The sequence below is a fragment of the Martes martes genome (assembly GCF_963455335.1).
Source record: "Martes martes genome assembly, chromosome: 15".
Taxonomy (NCBI): domain Eukaryota; kingdom Metazoa; phylum Chordata; class Mammalia; order Carnivora; family Mustelidae; genus Martes; species Martes martes.
Window position 1 is genome coordinate 59551252 of NC_137903.1, and position 20212 is coordinate 59571463.

General features: G+C 47.0%; 1 protein-coding gene across 1 annotated transcript in view; it reads right to left on the reverse strand.

Annotated features, from left to right (window-relative positions):
• DESI2 (desumoylating isopeptidase 2) overlaps nt 1-19725 on the reverse strand; it is a 43475-nt gene extending 23750 nt beyond the window's left edge. Inside the window, exon 1 of the mRNA XM_080824738.1 lies at nt 19456-19725. Within this exon, the coding sequence (XP_080680864.1) occupies nt 19456-19497 (42 nt within the window). The 5' untranslated portion in view covers nt 19498-19725. The remainder of the gene's footprint in view (nt 1-19455) is intronic.
• Nucleotides 19726-20212: the final 487 nt, after the last annotated feature.

The following is a 20212-nucleotide window of genomic DNA, read 5'->3' on the forward strand; positions in this document are numbered from 1 at the left end:
CTGTTCTTAGTCTAACAAATGGTCTAATATAAACTTTACTAGGAGTGAAAGAAAACAAACAGATTATGAATGTGGGACTTTTGACCAAAAACAAACAAACAAACAAACACCAGTTAAAAATATACCAGTGACCTTAAAACATTTTAAAATAACAGAAAAGATGGTCTAATTAGTTCTTGAACTCTTATCCCCAGTCAAAAACCTTTAAATGGGTTACTTCTCAAGTTATAGACTGCATTCCTAAGTCCAGACAGCTGCTTTCCAAAACATGTAGAAACCAGGCTATAAACAAATAACACATCAAGAACAGAAAAAACCCACTCTAAACAGATGTATTCTGGTCAGCTACCAGAATGAACATATGAAGAGCAGCACGCTGCTGCCAAAACTTTCAGAATTTACGCTATGAAGTAGATTCGATGTTTTTTTCTTTGGTGCGATTTTTTTTTTCCCCTGAATTCAGAAGAAAAGATGGTAAAGCCTTCCAGGGAACACCGGTCATAGAGAGAGATGCCCTCCAAATGTTTCTGCTCCTGTTCGGGCTTCCTTGCTCTATTATTAGAGCACATGCCTGAAAGGCTCTATCTTGAAAAACTGGCCAGGCTGCTGGTGGAAGCGGGGCGCTTAATTCAAGGTCAGCTGCCTCGCCCGGCAAGTCTTTTGGCCTCAAAGTCCCGCCCAGGCTTTGCAGACAACGGGGATGGTGCCTGTTTTAAGTGGGGATTCGATCAGGTAACTGGAAACAGACGACACCCTCTGGAGAAGCTAAGCCTTTTACTGAACGGTCTCAGTTGTCAGACTTCCCTGCTGGTGACTTAACGGCTATCCGTTCTGAGCTCAAGGTGGTTGAAATTAACAGTAGTGCTTCTCAGCGCTTCTCCAACGCTTGCCACTCCTTGGCTTTACTTTGGGCAAGTATTTACTGCCGTGGACACATTTCACATGGCATGTCTGCAGTGAAAACCTCCCTACAAAGCTCAACAGGGCTTCTCGAGCCGATGTGGGAATTCCTGCTTTTGCAGAACACCGTGAAACACGGACTCTTCGAAGAGAAAAAAAAAAAAAATCTAAATCTGCAACATGAAATCCCAGCCAAGAACACGCACACGCGCAAAACAAACAAACAGAACAAGCTGCCGAATTAGACGCGACGGGATGGTAGTGCGACTTCTGTGAATTGTTGCCGGAGAACGTCTTCGCTGATTTTGTTGTCTGAACAGTAGCAGACGCCAGAGTCTACAATGACACACTTGGGAGAAATGGGATAATGCAGAACGGTGTTACCCCAAGGCCTTTGGCTTGAGCTGGAGAAGCCGGCTCCCATTCCTGGAGCCTGGCACAAGCCTAAGAGGTCGACTAGCACTCCGGGGGTTAGTTCGAGAACCGTGGCTCCTCTAGGGCATGACACCAGGGCCGGCCACCAGAGGCCAGGCTGTGTGACACGGAACCTCAGGGGCAGGTCCACTGCAGGTGCCTGGATATCCAAGTTTACCCCGTGCTGAGAAAGGGAGTCCCTCAGCGCTTCCAGGAGAAATCAGATGTCTGCATTTGAAAGTTAACTTACTGTTTGATTGCTCTCAAGCCCTTCCTACCATACCAAAGAAAAACAGTAAACACGCCGGGCGCTACCACAAAATCCGCTCTCAAACCACGACCCAACAGCAGAGTCACCGCGACACGGCCGCAGAACCGCCCACCTAAATCATGTACAGGAGGCTGTCATTTGGTCTGCTTACTCGAAGGCTCTTTCCCTCGGCGTCTAACAGGGAAGCCCACAGTGTTCCTCGGTTCCGGGTTAGATCACAAGGACCTGGCTTCTATTATATTCAACTTTCCTTCCGAGATCATGGCTCTGATTAAAAAAAAGGCTGATCCAAGTATGACAACTCACCCGAGCTAAAGCACGTCAATTACAGCGGACAAGACAGTGGGCCGAGGGTCGGGAGACTGGAGCGCTTTGCCTCGGTTTCTTCTTGTACATGCACACACGCCTGCTTAAGGTACCCGATCGGTCTCAGAAAGTGTCTGATTCCAATTCAGGTCCTGGAGCCAGCATGCCTGGGTTCAAATTCTGGCTTCACTCTTTGCAAGCTGCACAACCTGCACAACCCCATTATGAAATGGGGATGAGACACAGCCTCTACCCCAGGGGACTACTTCAGAATTAACTGAATATCTACAGACTTAGAACACTCGTCTGGCCCGTGGTAGCCGCGTTAGGAGTAGCGAACACATACATTTACCGACCTACATGATCCTTCCCTAATACTTCTGTTTCACATAGTGGGAATGCACATGTAAATAAGCAGGTTAGCTCTAGCTCTCTTTTAATTCTCTGGAAGTTGATGTCAAATGATCAAGAGCAGTGACTCATTAAACTGAATGGCAAACAATGGCAGAATTAATTGGATTCTACTTTAAGACTCTGGCAAGCAATTATTTATGTTCTTGAGAAGCACCGATTTGAGTAAAAGGTCTCTGTTCAGCGAGGCGGCGGGACGACAGCTACTCGAGTGAGAGCAAGGCGCCGCGGAGCTGACTGTGGCACGAGGACCTTAAGGCCTTGCACTTCCTCGGTAAGCAGGGAAGGATCACTAACCCACACTTAACCTCTTTTGACACCAAACCCTGCCACTCGAGTTTACAAGGCTTTTCAAAGCACTTTAAGTATTAACATAAAGTAAAAGAACACACTTCAGAGAAAAATTATCTTAAAATATGTGGGAAGGCAACAAAGGCATAAACTATAATTACTTTTGAACTTGATTTTGCCTTAATGCAAAAAACTGGCCTCGGTATTTCCATTTATTACTTTAAAGCAGTGTTTACAGAAGTGACTTCACTGCCGCATATTATAGTCCTATATTAAAATGTTACATTATTCTTCTGGTAGAGAACTTCCATTAAACTTCATTTCAGTCAGTGATTTGCCTTATCAACTTAATAAAATTTTAAGTTTCCTGTTTGAAGGCAGCAATGACAATAAATGCGATCTTTCTAGTCTGGAACTTAAAACATTTAATATAACCACTTAGGTCCTGGGCCTGACTCCCTTAAACTGATCTCAGTATGAAGTGTGACCGTTTCCCCTAAAAATCCTAGGGCCAGTGTTCATATGGATTAAAGCAAGTGTTTTACTTACTTCCCACAAAAAGGTGCTTAGGGAAAAGAGAAGGCATTTCAATTACGGAGTTAAGAATTAAAAATAAACGGTGAGCAGTGGAGGCTATGGGGTAATTACTAGAGGGCAGACTCACGGAAAACTGTCCTCGCTGTTCACACTGTGGAATCAGCTCCGGAGGTCTTTTTGGCACCACTGGGTTGAGTCCCAGATAATTTTACAGCAAATGCTATTTAATAGTAAATCATATTAAATTGCTATCTATAGAGCCTTAGCATCGAGCTAATCATAACACAGAGTCAATAGAAACTCACTAAACGAGCGGAGACAGTCTAGTATCTTTTCCAGATGAATCCATACGCATCCGGGGCTATCTGTTACTTTGTGTTGAGGCTGTAAGAAAGATGGCACCACACGGAGACCCTACTCCATTACTGTTTTTAAGAAAATGTCCAATCTTTTCATTACCAGAGAATATTATCTAAAATAAGCACATCACTCACTTTGTAGGTCTTGGGGGGGACAAAACTTTATATAACAAAAACATTTTCATTATACATCATGTGTAAGTTGTTGATAACGTTGGGTATTAAGCCGCAATCTCTGGAAGTGATCTCTCCTGATTACAAAAGGTTTGCCAGTATTTTTTAGTTAATAGTGTTTCAAGGTTTGTAAACGTGCCGTCAAGTTTATTCCCTTTTTGAGACAATGCGATCAAACATACGCACGTGCACTAAAGTTCGGGCACGGGTGCTTCCAATTGCCTGGGACGGTCCCAGTTCACATGTGTTTCTGCGTAACTGTTCACCCTTTTTTATTCCTGAGTCCCAGTTTTGATAAATTTTAAGGTGAGCCCATGGCTGGCCTTCCTAAGGACTGTCCTTCGAGACTCAAAAGCTCCTAAGGACTGCCCTGGGCTCCCGAGGGTGAGTACGCACACCTACACACGTGCGCGATAACGGAAAACCAAGGAAAATGCGATGCTCTGTATTTCGTATGAAGCTAAGGTTTCCTCCTCCAATTTTGAAAACAAATCATCGTGCTTCTCAAAGGACCCTATTTTAGGACCCACCAGAAACTAGACACAGGATCACTGAACTGGAAAGTTATTTAAAGGAGAATTGATTTTTAAAAGTCAAATCGCTGGCGAACCAAATGCCCTTTGAATGTATTTCAGATTAAACCTATTTTACAGAACCTACAGTTAGACTCTTCTGGTGATGAGAAATCGATGGGCGAGGTACTGGGTCCTGATACCACATGTGCAGCAGAAAACCAAGTTCTTGGTAAAACCTCCCTATCCGGCGTTGGCTTTGGTTGTACCTATGGCTGGTGTCAGATATTTCGGTAAAATCTGAAAACTTCTTGTATGGCTTACGTCTACCTGACCATCCCCCTGGACTGCGCTCTAAACTGAACGAGGCCTGAGACTGAGCCTTCTTGAATTCTGGATCCTTCGTGCTGCCTAGGACCTAGCAGACTACTCGAAAGCTTGATGAACCGAAGCACTGCAGCAAGGAGTTTGTCATGCTCTTCCTTTACCTTGTTTTTAACTGTGGCCCATGGAAAAGAGCACCTCCATTCTTTTACGACTCAAGCAATATTTACTGAACACCTACTACGTGCCAAGCACTGGCAATGAAGAAGCAAACACGAAGTTCTTGTTTTCATGGAGCTTGCGTTCTCGACAGGTGTCTTCAACTGTAGGCTACAACCTGTTTAGAGGATCCCAAAATCTTTTTGGGATGTTGTTACCAGCCTTACGAATGATATATATGAATGAAATATAATGGATGAAATATATGAATGAAATATAATGGAACAGAACTAATCAGAGGACATGATCCAGAGCAAGGGTGTTTCCTGAACATTTGATCTCTGTTACGTGTGTATAATTGCATTATGTAAAATGTATTTCTGAGTCGGTCCAGGATAAAATTGAGAACCACCGTTCTAGAAGGGTCCCCCCCTAAACTGCACCTCAGTTTAAATCTCATTTAAAATGTTTGCTTACAGCAAAGCTATAAATAAAGCGAGTCAGACAAGTCTGATTTAATAACATGCGGGCACCCCTCCTATGTGTCAGGGACTGCTGGGCGCCAGGGATACAAGGATGATTAACTCACAGTCCTTGTCCGTAAGGAACTCATTAAGAATGAAAACAGTCACAACTTAGTGTTTAAACAGAAATATGTATATATATAGTAAATTAAAAACTCATTTTTTGAATGAGTTACCCTACAACATACTTTCACTTACTCTGTCTTTCATAATGACAAGAGTGCATGTAAAATACATAAATCGCTTTAGGGACGTTCTGGCAAGCCATTTGGCTACAGTCACATGACGAGGGGCTGAAACCCAAACGGAGCCCGGGTTTCACAGTCTCCACCTACCGTTTTCCTACCACAGGGCTCTATCTACCTCCAGCAGAGAGTCCCACATGCTCTTGCTTTTCTTTACACGATCTTGAAGCTTCCTGAACAACCTCACAGTAAGATGGAGACCATGACTACTAAGTCATCATTTTTCCTGAAGTGTAAAGTTACGGTGACCCCCCGGGCACCACCACAGACCCAGTCTTTGCCTAAATGCCATATAATGTGTCCACCCGGTCGCTAATTTAGTAACATAGAGACCTCCTATTCTGGGAGCTGACCTTCACATCTGAAAGGAGAGGGAAAAATCTAGAAGATACGGTCCTTTTGGAAACGAGCATTGCAACCGTACTCCAAGTGGACCACTCCTTTCATACCGTTTAGGAAACGAGAGTACGCGCAACAGATTATACTGAGAACCGGAGGAAACAACTAACGTGTAAAATTCTTTATCTGGTGGTTCCTGTAACTTTTTGCTGGACAATGAGCTAGAAATTATAACTAGGCTATGGTACACAAACCAGTCTCAGGCTGAGTTGTTTATTTTCACAATTTCCATCAATGTTTAAAGGCTTAGAAATAGTTCCCTTAAGTTCATCTGGCCAAAAGGCTAAAGATCAGCTGTCAATGCCAACATTCAAGGGGGGAAAAAAGGCTTTATGTAATTAACCCCAGTGTTAACGCATACACTACGATGGAGATTTTAGAGCAAATGTCAAACATCCAACAGCCTGCTTCTAATGCCTCAGTTTGGGCGGCACTTTGTTCCCTGAAGGAGAACACTCCTGTTGATCCACAGAGGAAACTCCACAAATCGGGTTACTCAGGTGTCGTGACTGTGCAAACAGACAGCTCATTTCGCTCCTATACTCTGGCAACAACTATGCTAACACGCTGCTAACACTTTCTAGAGCTTATCATGGGCCCCGTCCCATTCTGCGCATTTCATGTAAGTTGCCTCAAGATCGTACAACCCTACGGACTTGATACCCTATGATCTCCGTTCCAGCAAGGAACCCTCTATTTAGCAGGGAACTTTCCTAGGTCACACAGTTAAAAAGCAGGAGGCGGGATACAAATCCATGCGGGCTAATTCCAGACTCCGCCACAAAGACAAAGAACTGCACACACTACTTAGAAAAACAGATTCCAGACGGCAGATGGCAGGCCTGACCAGGGAGGGCTGGCTGTCCCAAGCCTTAGTCGTGGCTCTTTGTCACATCGATACTCTTGTTTCGAACCAGTGCAGGTGTCTGGGGCTCTCATGTGCCACCTGACAGGCTAGGGAGGTCCGTCAGGACCGCAGAGCAGCAGGTCCCTCGAGGGGAGCAGCAGCTGCGAGCGAGATGACACAGTGGAGAAGGGAACCATTTCAGGATGACAGGTCCTAGGGGAACCCAACACACCTTTTAAAAGTCATTACAAAGTACCAAGTTCTGGGAATAAAGAGTAAGACCCTGTCTCTGCCCTCAAGCTCATGTAGAGTAAGGAACCAACAGGTGTACTGCTGAATTACTGTTTATACCCACAGAAAACAGCAACTGGAACGGATGAAGGGGCCTCAAACCCCACAGCTCCGGCGTGCTTCCTTGCTAGCCTTCTGAAAGTGACACGCTTCTAAAGAAGCTGATTAAAAAGACACCCTGGGGCTGGAGGGCGGGGTACACGATGGTGGAGGGCCAGTGGGGATAATGTGGAAGGAACTCCACTCAGTTCGAAAAGGAGGACGTGCACCGACTGCAGCATAAGCGCATCCCAACTGGAAGGCCAATTTCTGAGCGAGGAGTCCTTGCCCCGGCGGGCGGCGCAGGGCTGGGATCTAGCACACCATGGGAGGTCTGACCTCGGAGGGGCACGCAGTGACTCCCACTCCACTAACAGGAGGTAGGGCAGAGCACACACCATGATGGCAGACTACAGACTCTAACTCAGATGAGGGTATAGTAAGGGAGTGATTATTTTAAGGCACCAGCTCAAACGACTTCCGGGGGTGCCAAGCATAAAGTTGGCAAGGCCAGCTGGCAGGCTGGAGACCCAGGAAGAGTTGATGTGGCAGCTCCTCTGGAGGCCGAATTCCTTCCTTCTTAGGGGACCTCAGTATTTTCTTGGGGTCTTCAACTGACTGGATGAGGCCCACCCACAACATGGAAGATAATCTGCTTTACTCAAAGTCTACTGACTTAAATGAAGAGACTCTTAACTACAGAGAACAAACTGAGGGTTGCTGGAGGGGAGATGGGGGGATGGGCTAACGGGTGATGGGGACTAAGGAGGCCATTTGTTGTGATTAGCACTGGGTGTTACATGTAAGTGATGAATCACTAAATTCTACTCCTGAAATCAACAGTATACTACATGTTAACTAACTGGAATTTAAATAAAAACTTTAAAAAATGCTAATCGCATCTGAAAGATGCCTTCACAGCAACATCTAGACTAATGTTTGACTAAAGCCTGGGGACTAGCTGGGCCTCGTCAAGCTGACACATAAAATTAACCATCCCAGAAATAATCACAGATATAGGGGATTTTTTTCCTACTGCCCACTCATGAGTTCCAGAAAGCACAGAGTGGAAGTTAGTTTGGCAGAGGGGTGGGAGAGGCAGTGAGATTAGGACAAATTAATAGAGAAACAGCACCTTCCAGGGATGGGAGGAGGAGGAGAACTATAATGTGGTGGTTAAGGGCACAGACTTCACTGTCAGAGCTCGTGGTTCCAGACTGTGCGCCACCACTTACGGCGTGATTCTGAGCAGGTTCTTCAGGTAAACCTGTGTCATCATCTTAAAAGGGGATAATAATATGGGGCAAGGGCTCGCATGTTGTAATCACTCAAGCTTAGTCCTTATATTATGGGGAGACTTGATATTCTAACACCTGTCAATTCTCCTCCAAAATCATTCGTGAATTTAATGTTATTGCACTTAAAATTTCAGTGAGTTTTTTTTGACAAACTGATTTTAAATTTTACTTGAAAAATTAACGTGTGAGAGACATAAAATTCCAAAAGAGAGAAAGAGAGTCTTCCGTCACCAGTATCAAAACGTGCTGGAGTGCTGCAGTTACACATCTGGTAATGGAGCAGGAAGAGGCAGCTAAATACATAGCTGGCCCAGCAAGTCAAGAAGTTAGACTCCTAGATCCATGGTAACTTAGTTTAGGATGACTGTGGTATGAGCCTCCAGATCATTCAATCAACAGTGTTGGGATAATTGGCTTTCCACTTGGGAATAAACACGGAGCCTATTTCTGTAATTTTAGACCAGGGAAAGCCTCTCCAGGGCTGACAGAAACCAGAAAGGTCCTAAGACAACAACAGTTTTGACCACGTGGGATTTGAAATTTCTGGAAGGCAAATATGCTTAAGAAACTTACGAGGGGGATTTAATGTATTTACGGTCATTTCATGATCTCTGTATTTGGTCCTACTTGCCTTCATTCCACATTTTCCTTTTTGTTTTCTCTCTTACACTGTATGAACTGTGTTCTTTCTGCTGTTTTGCCTCTAGATGTAACTTTACTCCAACAATACTTACATTTATATGAAAAAAAACTGTACACATACAATTTTCCAATACCAACCCAGACCAATTGCATCTGCTGACTTACCTCCTCCCTCTCACCAAAGATTTGGGCAACATAATCTGGGACTTAATCCTCTTAACATCATGTTCTCTGTGAACAGCAATTCTGGACACTGGCACTGGAACCATACATAGCATTATAGATAATATAATTATATATTATGTAATATATATACATATAATAGGAGAGAGCATTGCTAAATGAGAAGTGGAGCCCCCAGACTTTTCTTTCACCCTGTCATCACTCCATTCTCAAGGTCTGAGTCATTTTCAGCTTCCCAAAAGGTGCCTGATACTCTCTAGGTCCTTTTGCACGAGTGAGAACTTAAGAAGCCACAGCATTCAGATAGAAATGTTTGCCCTTTCCCTCTGTAGACAAGGCTCCATTTTATGTAGGCTTTGGTGTCATGAAAAAAAGTTAGCTTGATTTTGTCCACTGGAGTAACTTTTTTGCCTGTGTGTATTTGTAGGACCTTCTACTTTATCCTTAACACTTAAAAGTTAAACCAGGCTTTGGCTGAATGTTCCTTTTTTTGACTTAAAATTTTTTTAAAAAAATTTACATTCAATTTAGTTATCATACATGTATTATTAGTTTTAGGGATAGAGATTAGTGATTTATTAGTTGCATAGAACACCCAATGCTCATTCCATCAAGTGCCCTCCTTAATGCCCATCACCCAGTTACCCCGTCCCCTCCCCCCCTTCCCCTCCAGCAACGCTGTTTGTTTCCTAGAGTTAAGAGTCTCTCAGAGTTTGTCTTCTCATCTTTATCTTATTTTCTCTTCCCGTCCCCTGTGTTCCCTTCCCTTGTTTTGTTTCTCAAATTCCACGAAAGTACCCAACTTGTAGCAAATTCTGCCTGGCACTCGATCCTCTGAGAGCCTCACATTGCCCCTTCTACTCAGAGTGCTCACAGATTTTCTTAATCTTGCTATTTTCTCCTTAGTTTTCAATCTCCTGGTATAGTTTTCAATAAGGCAATGTTGCTCTTCAGCTCTGTGGAAACTATCCCCATCTCGGGGTGCTCCTTCTTTGGTATTGCCTGCTCTCTTTTCAATGATCCTCATGAACCTGAGAACATCGGAAGTTCCCCTCAAAACCTCTCTTGCTTCTTGCTGTACGATTTGCTTAGGAGGCACGTGGCCTGACTTACCCTTTGTACTTGCATACCCTCTGCCTGGAACATTCTCTCCCTACACAGCCACGTGGTGTACCCCTTCACCTTTCAGGAATGCCTTCTTGGTGGGGTCTTTCTGGACCACTCTAGTGGAAACTGGAGTAGAAATTAAACTACACCATCCTCACCTACACTCTCCTACCCCTCCTCTGTTTATTTTCCTGTTTAGCCCTAATGCCACTTAACATACCGTATTATTCTTCACTCATGTCTCGTAGTTTTGCTGCACGCATCTTGGCCGTGGAAGATAAAATAACTGGATGACAGTCTGGCTTCATTACTCCAAGGGCGCATGGGGTGCCCTGGGCAGGATTAACGTACCGAAGCTAGTTGTCAATTATTTCTCCATTAACAAAGCTCCTATTTTTAGGTTTGATAAATCTTAGCTAGCGATCTCTACATTGACACGTAGACGTGGCGCTCTTCAAACAGTGGCTGGTAACAACTATATATATATCGACTTGATAAAAAATACGGTGATGGAACCTACTGGAAGTGTGAAATACAGAGTGTAAAGCCAGACTGCACACTGTACTGCGCTAGCACATGAGAACATCGCAGTTACCGTGATAACAAAGCTCAGTCACAAACACATCACAGCACTGGCGGTCTTTCATGCTTCCCAGAGAACTTCGGAAGGTCTGTCAACGAACACGTGACAACACGCCAAGGCAAAAAACCAGCAGTGTAGGAGGCTTGCACAATGCCACGCAAGGCTCAGTTCCACATGTGCATCCCGGTATCTGGCAACTGAGACCTCTCTCAATGCAGGAAGAAACTTTAGTGAAAGAAGCAAAATTGTGATGCTGAGTACGATGAATCAACGTGCCAAAAAAAGAAAAGAAAAGAGAAGAAAAAAGTAAAGAGAAGAGAAAAAAGAAAAGAAAAGAGAAAAGGAAAAAAGGAAAGAAAAGTAAAGTGAAGCGCACTGCTACAAACTGAAGACTTCGAAGACAAGTGCCTGGTACGATCCACAAGATCAAATCAGTTGTTTGCACAAATGCATTCAAATATGTTGTATTTCGCAATAAAGTCCTTTAATTTTGTTACTCATTTTTCATGATTATGTCCTTTCAAATGAAAGTACCTCTTTTATTTTTTTGTGATTTTTTTTTTTTTTTTTTGCAAATTGCCTTACAGTCAATTACTCTTGCGGCAAAAATGTTGGCAGCAAAGATGTCTGTGACAAAGATGTTTATGGGGAAATGATGGAGAATATTTTACTTACTTTTTCAGTTTATTCTGTTAATAGATGGCTCACATAGATGGGCTTGGAATGAACCTATTTAACTATTTGCATATATTAACTATTTGCATTTTCTGGATTAAAAATTTCAAAGAGCAAAAAAACCCCAAACAAACCCATTTTCGTCATTGCGGAAGAAAAGAATATGGAAACAGGAAAGATGTCAGTTCTTCCCAAGTTACCTTAAACTGCACAAGACCCAGTGTGATTCCGATTAAAGCAACAACAACAATCTACAGACTGCGGGGCATACACCCACAAGAACTGAAAGCAGGGACGTGAGCAGATCTTTGCACACTTACGTCCACAGCATGATTACTCCCATTCGCCAAAAGGTGGGAGCGACTCCGATGTCCGCTGACACATGAACGGATAAACAATGGGGTGGGTACACATGCATACAGCGAAACATCATTCAGCTGTGAAAAGGAAGGGAACACCGGCACGTGCTACAACACGGATAAACCTTGGGGAAACTACGCCAAGGGAAGTCAGTCAGCTATGAAGAGATGAGCACTACCGGATTTCCCTTCTGCGAGGTGTCTAGCCAAATTTATAGACACAAAGTAGAATGGCGGTAACTGGGTGGGTGGGTGGGGATTAACGAATACAGAGTTTTCAGGTTTCGCAGGATGAAAACGCCCCGGAGATTGGCTGCACAGCACTGTGAGTGTACGCTACTGAACTACACGGCCATCAACGGTCAAGGCGGTAACTTCTAGGTGTATTTTAATACAATTAAAACAACAACCAACAACAAAGTGACAATGTATGGAATTTTTCAGAGAGCCCAGAAAAGGAAATGAGTAACAGCTAAAAAAAAACTCAGGAAAAAGAATGAAAGGAAACTGGCCCAGCCATATACAAAGATATGCCATGAAATTATAATAAAAATAGTGTAGGAATGAGACTCACCAATTCTGTACGGGCAAGAATTTAGTGTTACGACAAGGATGCCATCCTAATTTAGTGAGCAAAGATTTTTATTTCAAATGACGGGGGGGGGGGTCAATCAGTTTTTAAGTTATTGTTTTGGGAGGCCGGTCACAGTCATATACCCAAGTCCATTTCAGATTAATTGAAACTTACAAGTTATTTTCATGTGTCTCATCTCCCTCTATTATTTTTCTGCCTTTCTTATAGTTTACGATGATTTATTTTGGCCATCTTCCCTTTACATTCTATTCACCAACTGGGTGAGACTTGGAACGAAGTTGCTGCTTTGGAATGTAAACAATCTTGTAGAAAATCAGTCAACAAATGAAAAGTAAAGGTATGTCCTGTTTTAAAAGAACATCTATTTAATGGAAGAATTCACCTACAACGTTCGGCTCTCCTTGGTATTTAATAGTATTTAATTTACAAGTTTCACTGAATTCTATTCTGTGAACTTGAGCACAGATGTGACGTCAGGGCGGACAGAACAAACACCACCGCGGTTTGAAGGGTCTGCGGTCACCAACATGCCACTCACAAAAGGTTTCCATGCTTTATTTTTAAACTCTACTTATTTAAGTAATTCCTATACCCCACACGGGGCTCGAACTCTCGATCCCAAGTCCAAGCAGTCGCACGCTCCTCTGACTGGGCCAGCTGGGCACCCCTCCACGCTTTATTTTTTGAATACTTCAAGTCTTCCACTTGAAGTTATTGAGTTAATACTTACTCCATGCCGAGTCAAAGGACGGCGGAAAGGTATTTCTGGGTTTACAGAATACCGTTCCTAGATGGTGTGATATGGAACATGACTCCGCGAGGGCTCTATACCCTCGTTTCCAGAACTTGTGAATCGGTCACTGTGAATCATGGCAAAGGGTCTTTGCAGACGTATAAGCCAGAGACACCTGAAGACAGGGAGCTTATTACCCTGGCATATCCTCATGGGTCCCCTTTAATGACACGAGCTATCAGGAGCGGAGAAGTCCCTCTGGATGGAGGCGGAAGAGGCGCAGCAGAAGGGAAGGCGGAGGCGTGGCAGGTGAGAGGGCGGACTCCAGGCGCCGCCGCTGGCTTGAAGACCCGGCAGGCAAGAGGCTTTAAGCAGCTGAGAAGGGCTCCCCGCTGCCGGCCGGCAAGGACTGGGCCCACCACGGCCCTACAACCACAAGCACCGAAGTCCCGGCAACCCTCTGGGTGGGCCTGGTGGCGGGTCTGGCCGCCCGGTCCCCGGCTGCCGGCCACTTCGGGGATCTCCGGCGTGTGAGCGCCCGAGCAGAGGAGCCAGCGGGGCCCGCCCGCACCCGTGACCCACACGAGGCCCACCCCATGTGCCCTGCTCTGAACGCCTAAAATCTTGGCAATTTGTTACTGCAGCAATAGAAAGCAAACACCTAGAGAGACTGAATTCTTTTCTCATCTCTACTAAACGGGGACAAAGAAAAGAGAATGCCACGGGTAACGTGGGGGGCAGACTCAGGGCTGTCGTTCCCTCGGCCAGACTCAGGGACTCACGGGTCCCGGGTCAAGCGGCGAAGGGCGCCGGCCGAGGCAGCAGAAGAACGTCAGGTCCGAGGGAATGAGGACGAGCTCCCGTTAACTGGTTACTCCTCGTTAAGATTCTGACGATGTTTTCAGAAAGACTGTGTTTCGAGGAGGGACTACTTGTTCTTGGTTTGTCCCTCAGAGTTGTCAAGTGACCGTCACTGCAGCAAGCAGGGTGTCCGCAGGGGGCAGCGCGGGAAGGAACACGGAGGCGAGCAGGGCCTCTCAAGGAGTCCACGCTCCCCCGCCTCACAAGATAACCCGATTAACACCCATTTCCTCAGTCTAGGCCCACAGTGTTTGAAAAAATAAAAAAACTATGTCGAAGAAGAATATGTGATGTTTTCCCCATCCCCTTCCCGCGATCCCCACCCCCCTCGTTTGATCAAAAGCTAAAATCCAGAAATACACTAAGTACAAGTAGGGGGACAAATGCTGAAATAGGTATGGGGCCCAAAGAGAAGGGATATCTGAAGACCTTCCTGAGCCATTTCTCAGTACTGGCGCCATTCCTAATAAAACCGCCTACTGGAAATCCCATCCACTTGGTAAATGTTTATGGAACACGTTCTCACGACAGATCCTGTTCTAGAAACTGCTGTCAAGGAACCTGGTCTGGTGGGAAGCAGGGAACTGTAACACATCCGTTGCAAGGTACGTGGAAAGTACAAAGAGGGCACAGAAGTTCACTCGAGTCTGCCGACCGTGGGCTAAGCTACAGGCAGGAGGAGTGGGAGGTGGCCGCTGGACAGAACATTCCAGGCGAGACCAGCAGGAGTAAAGATACTGTGGCATGAACTACTAGAGTACAGCCTGTTCACATAACTAAACAATCCCATCATGTGAGCATAAAGCGTCTATGCTGGGGTGGGAACCAGCGGGGGACCAGTAGGAGGTCGGCCTCTAATAGTCAGGTAGGGGTCACATCATCAGGGGCATTAGCCTCTACCTCGCAGGTGAATGTGAAGCCGAGGAATGGCACAATCATTCACATGTCAGGAGATTGCTTTGGTAACAGAAGAGGAGAGAGATTCAAATGAAGACCAGAGACCGCAACCAGGAGAAGGCTGTTATACCTACAGAGATAACGAGAACCCGAACTTAAGATGCAACAGTGGAAACGAGCATGAGGCCCCCAATTTAAGGAATACTCAGAAGGTAAAATATGTGACAGACATCACAGGCTTCCAGCTAACTGCCATTTCCAACTCCCTGCCTTCCTTGCCGCAGCTCACCAGGCGGGCCAGGAAAGCCAGCTAGGCCCCTCTCTCCGCTTCCACAGCCACAGGTGAGCCCACTCCAGACCATTCCTCGGGAGGGGAGGGTGGCTCTGGCAAATTATTTTCTATGAAAAGGAGAAAAAGGCTCGCCTCTGTCTTCCCTCACACCCTGCTGGAGGACATTCTGTTTGGTGCCGGGATGGTCATTTCCCAACTAGGAGGGGACAAACCAGAACAAAAGCCAACAGGGAAGGGACAGACAGCAGCACGAAGGATGCAAAGTCTCAGTCCTTGGTGCCCCCCCGCTGAGCTGCTGAACTAACCCGGGATCATTTATCTCTGGAGTCAAGAGGAGTATCCCTCCAGCTTAAGCTACTGATGGTCAAGCTAATGCTTTCAGACAATATCAACCAAACTACGAGCAGCAGGGCCTGGGGACTGGACTCTAATGGGCTCGTAATACAGAAGAAGCAGTGGTTTTCCTCCCAGCATTCTGGCTTGGGAAACCAAGCCAGAATTTTGTCATCCAAGACAAAATTATAATCCAAGATTGGGGGTGGGCAGTGCTGGGTCGAGTAAAGGGGTGAGGTCTGAGCTGGGAAGGGAAGGGAAGGGAGCATGCCGCACGCTGATTTAGGTGAAGGGTGTATGTAGATGCACCTGGAACTCATTTAAAAAGTCTGAATTAGACCACAGATGCATGCGAAGTCAGGTCACATGCGTGTGCCCTCACATGCTCTTAGAGGACTCAGACAGAAGCGGGATGGTCAAAAGAAATACAGACCCAAACTTCCTTATTTGAAGAGTCTTAGTGTTTTGTTTTTTTTTTTTTTTCTATTAAGGCTCTGAAGATGTACAGATACTATTTGAAAATAGGAAGAAAGCAGCTTACTGAATGAATCTACAAGTATTATCGTGCTACTGCATGTTGGTATTTTGTAAAAATTCATTAGTGGCCAAGATGATCCGAAATGGCACAAACTCGGGGACTCTGGCAAACGAAGCCCTCGTGGGAGAGAGCCTACACCAGACACTGGCCCGGCACCTGACCCCCGGCTGAATCACCTGCTTTATGTGTGCCCATAAACTAGGAACCTATGAATAACCTCATTCCAGGACCCGGAAATAACCCAGGCCATGTTTTATTGGCAGCAGATTACCCCAAAGTACAAAGAGGAACATAATCACTGAGAAAGCAGCAAGCAATAATTTAGCTGCACTGTGTAAGATTAAGTAACCTTTTAAGGATTATCCTATCCCTCCATGAGAAGAAGTTAATACAGGTGACCCTGATACGATTTCTTTCTTACATGCAGCAGTTCTGGAAGAAGAGAAATGATCAGCAATTCCCCATCTAGGGAACAGGAAAAATGCAGTGCGAGCTGGAGCAGGTGACAGTCTCCCAGAGAGTCACAAGGATACAAGGCAGAGGGTCTCTATAAACTGATTATGAGTGAAAAACAGGGGTTGATTTTGATGTTTGCAAAGTCTAGTCTGGATGGACTCTGCTAGACGAGGCCTGCACAGACAACAGCGATCCCCATCAAAGGCACCTATGATGCATGAGCAGTACAATCAAAGATAAAAGAGATTTGACCTTGACATCAAGCAGAACCGTTTCAAAACCAAGACAACTTGAGAAAGAGCAGTTTCAAAGATATGATCTTCTACCTCAACACACTGGTCTTCATTCAAAAACGAACTCTGATCACCCTGCTCCCTACCATGAAAACTTTAGATGGTTCCCCTGGTTCAGAGACCAGCCCCCCCTCAGCCCTTGTCCCAGCCCCAAACGAATAAAGTTCTAATCAAACTGTCCTTTTTGTCTCTTTCACGCAGGCTACACTAGTTATAGGGGACCAGCTGTTTCCCAGTCCCACCTGCGCTCTCCTCCCGCCACTGTTCCTGCTGACCGGTCTCTGCCAGTAGAGGTCCTGGTACCCCTCCGAAATCCCTAATTCTACAACCCACATGTGGTCTCCTCCTTCACATCCTCTTCTGCCATTCCGTCATCAAAATCATGCTACTTTGTTCCGAATTGTTACTACGGTTGTACCTCCTCTATGACAGTCTCAATTCCTCAAAGGAAAAAGGATAATTCAATCATTTTTGTGACTTCTCCAAGGTCATAATAATTGCAGGCTGCTGAATTAGTGACACGAAACAGCCACAGCCTGAAAGCCCTCCAGAGAACATGCAAGGGCAAGTTTGTTAGAAGTCTAATAATTCAATTATTTACCAATTGAATAATATTCAATTATTTCCTATTGCTAGGAAAAAGCAATTGATAAGAAATAAACACAGAAATTATTCAGTAGAGGAGATAATGAATCAGACTGGAATCCAGAAATTCTAGATCCTATTTTTAGTTACCTGGGCAGGTTTAATTTACCCCTTTCTTTACCTGCCTCCTCTGTAAAGTACCTACTTTACAAAAGTGATGTAAGGAATACGATCTTTATTAAAAGACAAGTTAATATCTTTAACATCTTTCAGAACACTCCTCCCTTTGAAATATACTGGTGTACGTGTGCCCGTAAACTGGGAATATGTGGATAACCTCATTCCAGGACCCGGCACACCAATATCATCTCTAGCTTTTCCTACAGTCACCACAATTAGCAATGCTTTTTGTGATTCCGAGAGTCCCTGAAGTGTAAGGAAGCCCATTACATGCCAAAGAATGCACTGGCAGTTTTATTTTAAAAAGCCAAACTTCTCTCTACCTCTACTTTCAGATTTTAGTCTACGACCCTCTGGCCATCGCATAACCCTAATTTATAGAGGGGTTGAGTGACCCAGAAGAAAAAAACATACTGTGCTCTCAAAAGAAAATATGCTGTGAGATATTTTGTAATAGTCTTCATGAATAAACAAGAAACCAAATGCACATCACGGGGGTGGAGACAGGCAATGAAACAGTAAAAAGGCAGTAAAAAGTCTTGAACAATAAAGGCATCCAGTACCTTAAGAAGTTAACATCTAGAGAATGATTTCTAACCAGTGACCTAGGCCAAAGACCTTACCAAGTGCCCTGCTTTTCTAGGCCCTCCCGCTCGCCTCTAATTTTTTCTGCATGTTTCACTTTCCTCAGCGTGTCAACCTACCTCCTTCTACCTCCAAACCCAGAACCCACCTCAACGGAGACCTCACCTCAAGTCCCCAGCAGTCTCTTGCCCATCCCGACATAATTCCCAGATTAGGACACGGGAGCTCCTCTCTACCCAAGAGGTGACAGGGTAAATTTAGAAATGCAGACGCAGGGCCAGGGAATGAAAAGTTCAGATCTGCGAGTGAGAACCATGACTTCTGACATCTAGCATTTCGGCTCTTCTGCATCTTTAAGCCAACAAAAACGATGAGGACTTCCTCCTCTGCCAAGAGATTTCGCACCTCGAAGGCAGAGGCGACTCTTTCACAAAGCAAAAACGCATCAAGGGAAAGCAAACAAATCCAAGCTCGCATCTTAACCGCCACGACCATCCCCTACCGGGAACTTCAGCCGCCGACTCTAACAAAGCAGTCCTGGGACTCGGTTCCGGGGGCTGGCCGTCCTGCAAAGTTAGGGGACCTCACGAACAAGCTCTCCCCTTCCCTCTCCTGCGGTCACGTCAGGTACCTGTTGCATCACCTGGAGAGTGGTCTTCAGAGGCCAGCGAAGGAGCCCCACCAGGACCCCCACAGAATTCAGCTGGCCTTGCTAAACGGGAGCCTCGTTCGCGTTAACGAGGTTGCCCTGGAGGCAAAGGGGTGCTGGCTCCCGTTCACCTTGGACGGGATTCTAGCACCGGCACCGCCAGATGGGACTTTCGGGACTTGGAAGGGCTTGGGAGTTCTGAAGTCTCGGGCAGGAAGAGGTGTGCGGCTGGGAGAACCGGCGCTCGGGGACGGGGCGGCCCGGCGTCCGGGCGGCAGGAGAGGGCGGTCGGACCCCCCGACGGAAGCCTCGCCCGAAGGACGCCGATCCGCCGCCCGGGGGTCGGGCCCGGCGCAGGCTCCGGGCCGCGCGGGGGCCACCGCCGGGGCTCCAGGAGCCCCGAGCCCGAGCGGGAGCCCTCGGGCGGACCGGGCAGCGCTGCCCGCCCGCCGACGTGCGCGAGGATTCCAACAGCCTCCCGCTCCCCTCCCCCACCCCGAGAACTAAGCTGGAGGCGGAGACGCGAGGCAGGAAGCGCAGGGGCCGGGGGCCGGGGGTCCGAGCCCCGCGCCGAGCGGCCGGAGGCTGCCGGCCTGGGCCGCACTCACCATGTCGTACACGTTGAGCACCACTAACTGGTTAGCCCCCATCCTCCTCCCCGCGGCCGCCGCCTCGTCCTCCAGCCGCTCCGTCTCCACGGGGCCGAGGCCGCTCCCACCCCCGCGGGCACTTCAGGGGGCCGGAGCCGGGCACTACGCGCACAGCCCGGCCCGCGGCAGCCGGCGCGGGAGCATCGGGGAGCCGGGCCGCTCCCGGGCGCCGCCGACAGGACCCTCTGCGCCGACGGGGCCGGACCGCTGGCGGGCCCGCTCCGGCTCAGGCGCCTCCCCTCGGCAGCGGACACGTGGGGAAAGGCGGGGCCTGAGCGGGGTGGGGGGCGGGCGCCAGGCGCCCCGGGGGCGGGGCCGGCCCGGCGCCGGGGCTGAGCCCGCCTGCGCTCTGGCTCCGCGCGGCCGCACCTCGGGACCTAAAATGGCGCCTCTCCACGCTGCAGGAGCGGGGTCCTAGAAATACTACAATTCCCGGCATGCAGTGAGGGACCCCCCCCCCCGACCTCCTTCCCCACTCCCCAGCTCGCGGCTGGAAGCGCGGAGGCCGAGTTTCCACGACTACGGCTCCCAGCATGCCGCGGGGGCCCCAACTCCTTACCGCACCAGGCCTCCTCGGGAGACTACAGCTCCCAGCATGCAGTGCTCGGGATCCGCGCCGGTCCTCTGCGGTGCGCCCTTGGCAGCAGGTGAAGTCCTCTACCTTCAACCCTTCTTCGTCGGTGCCGCTGTTAGTTTCTGTCGCATTGAGCCCGTG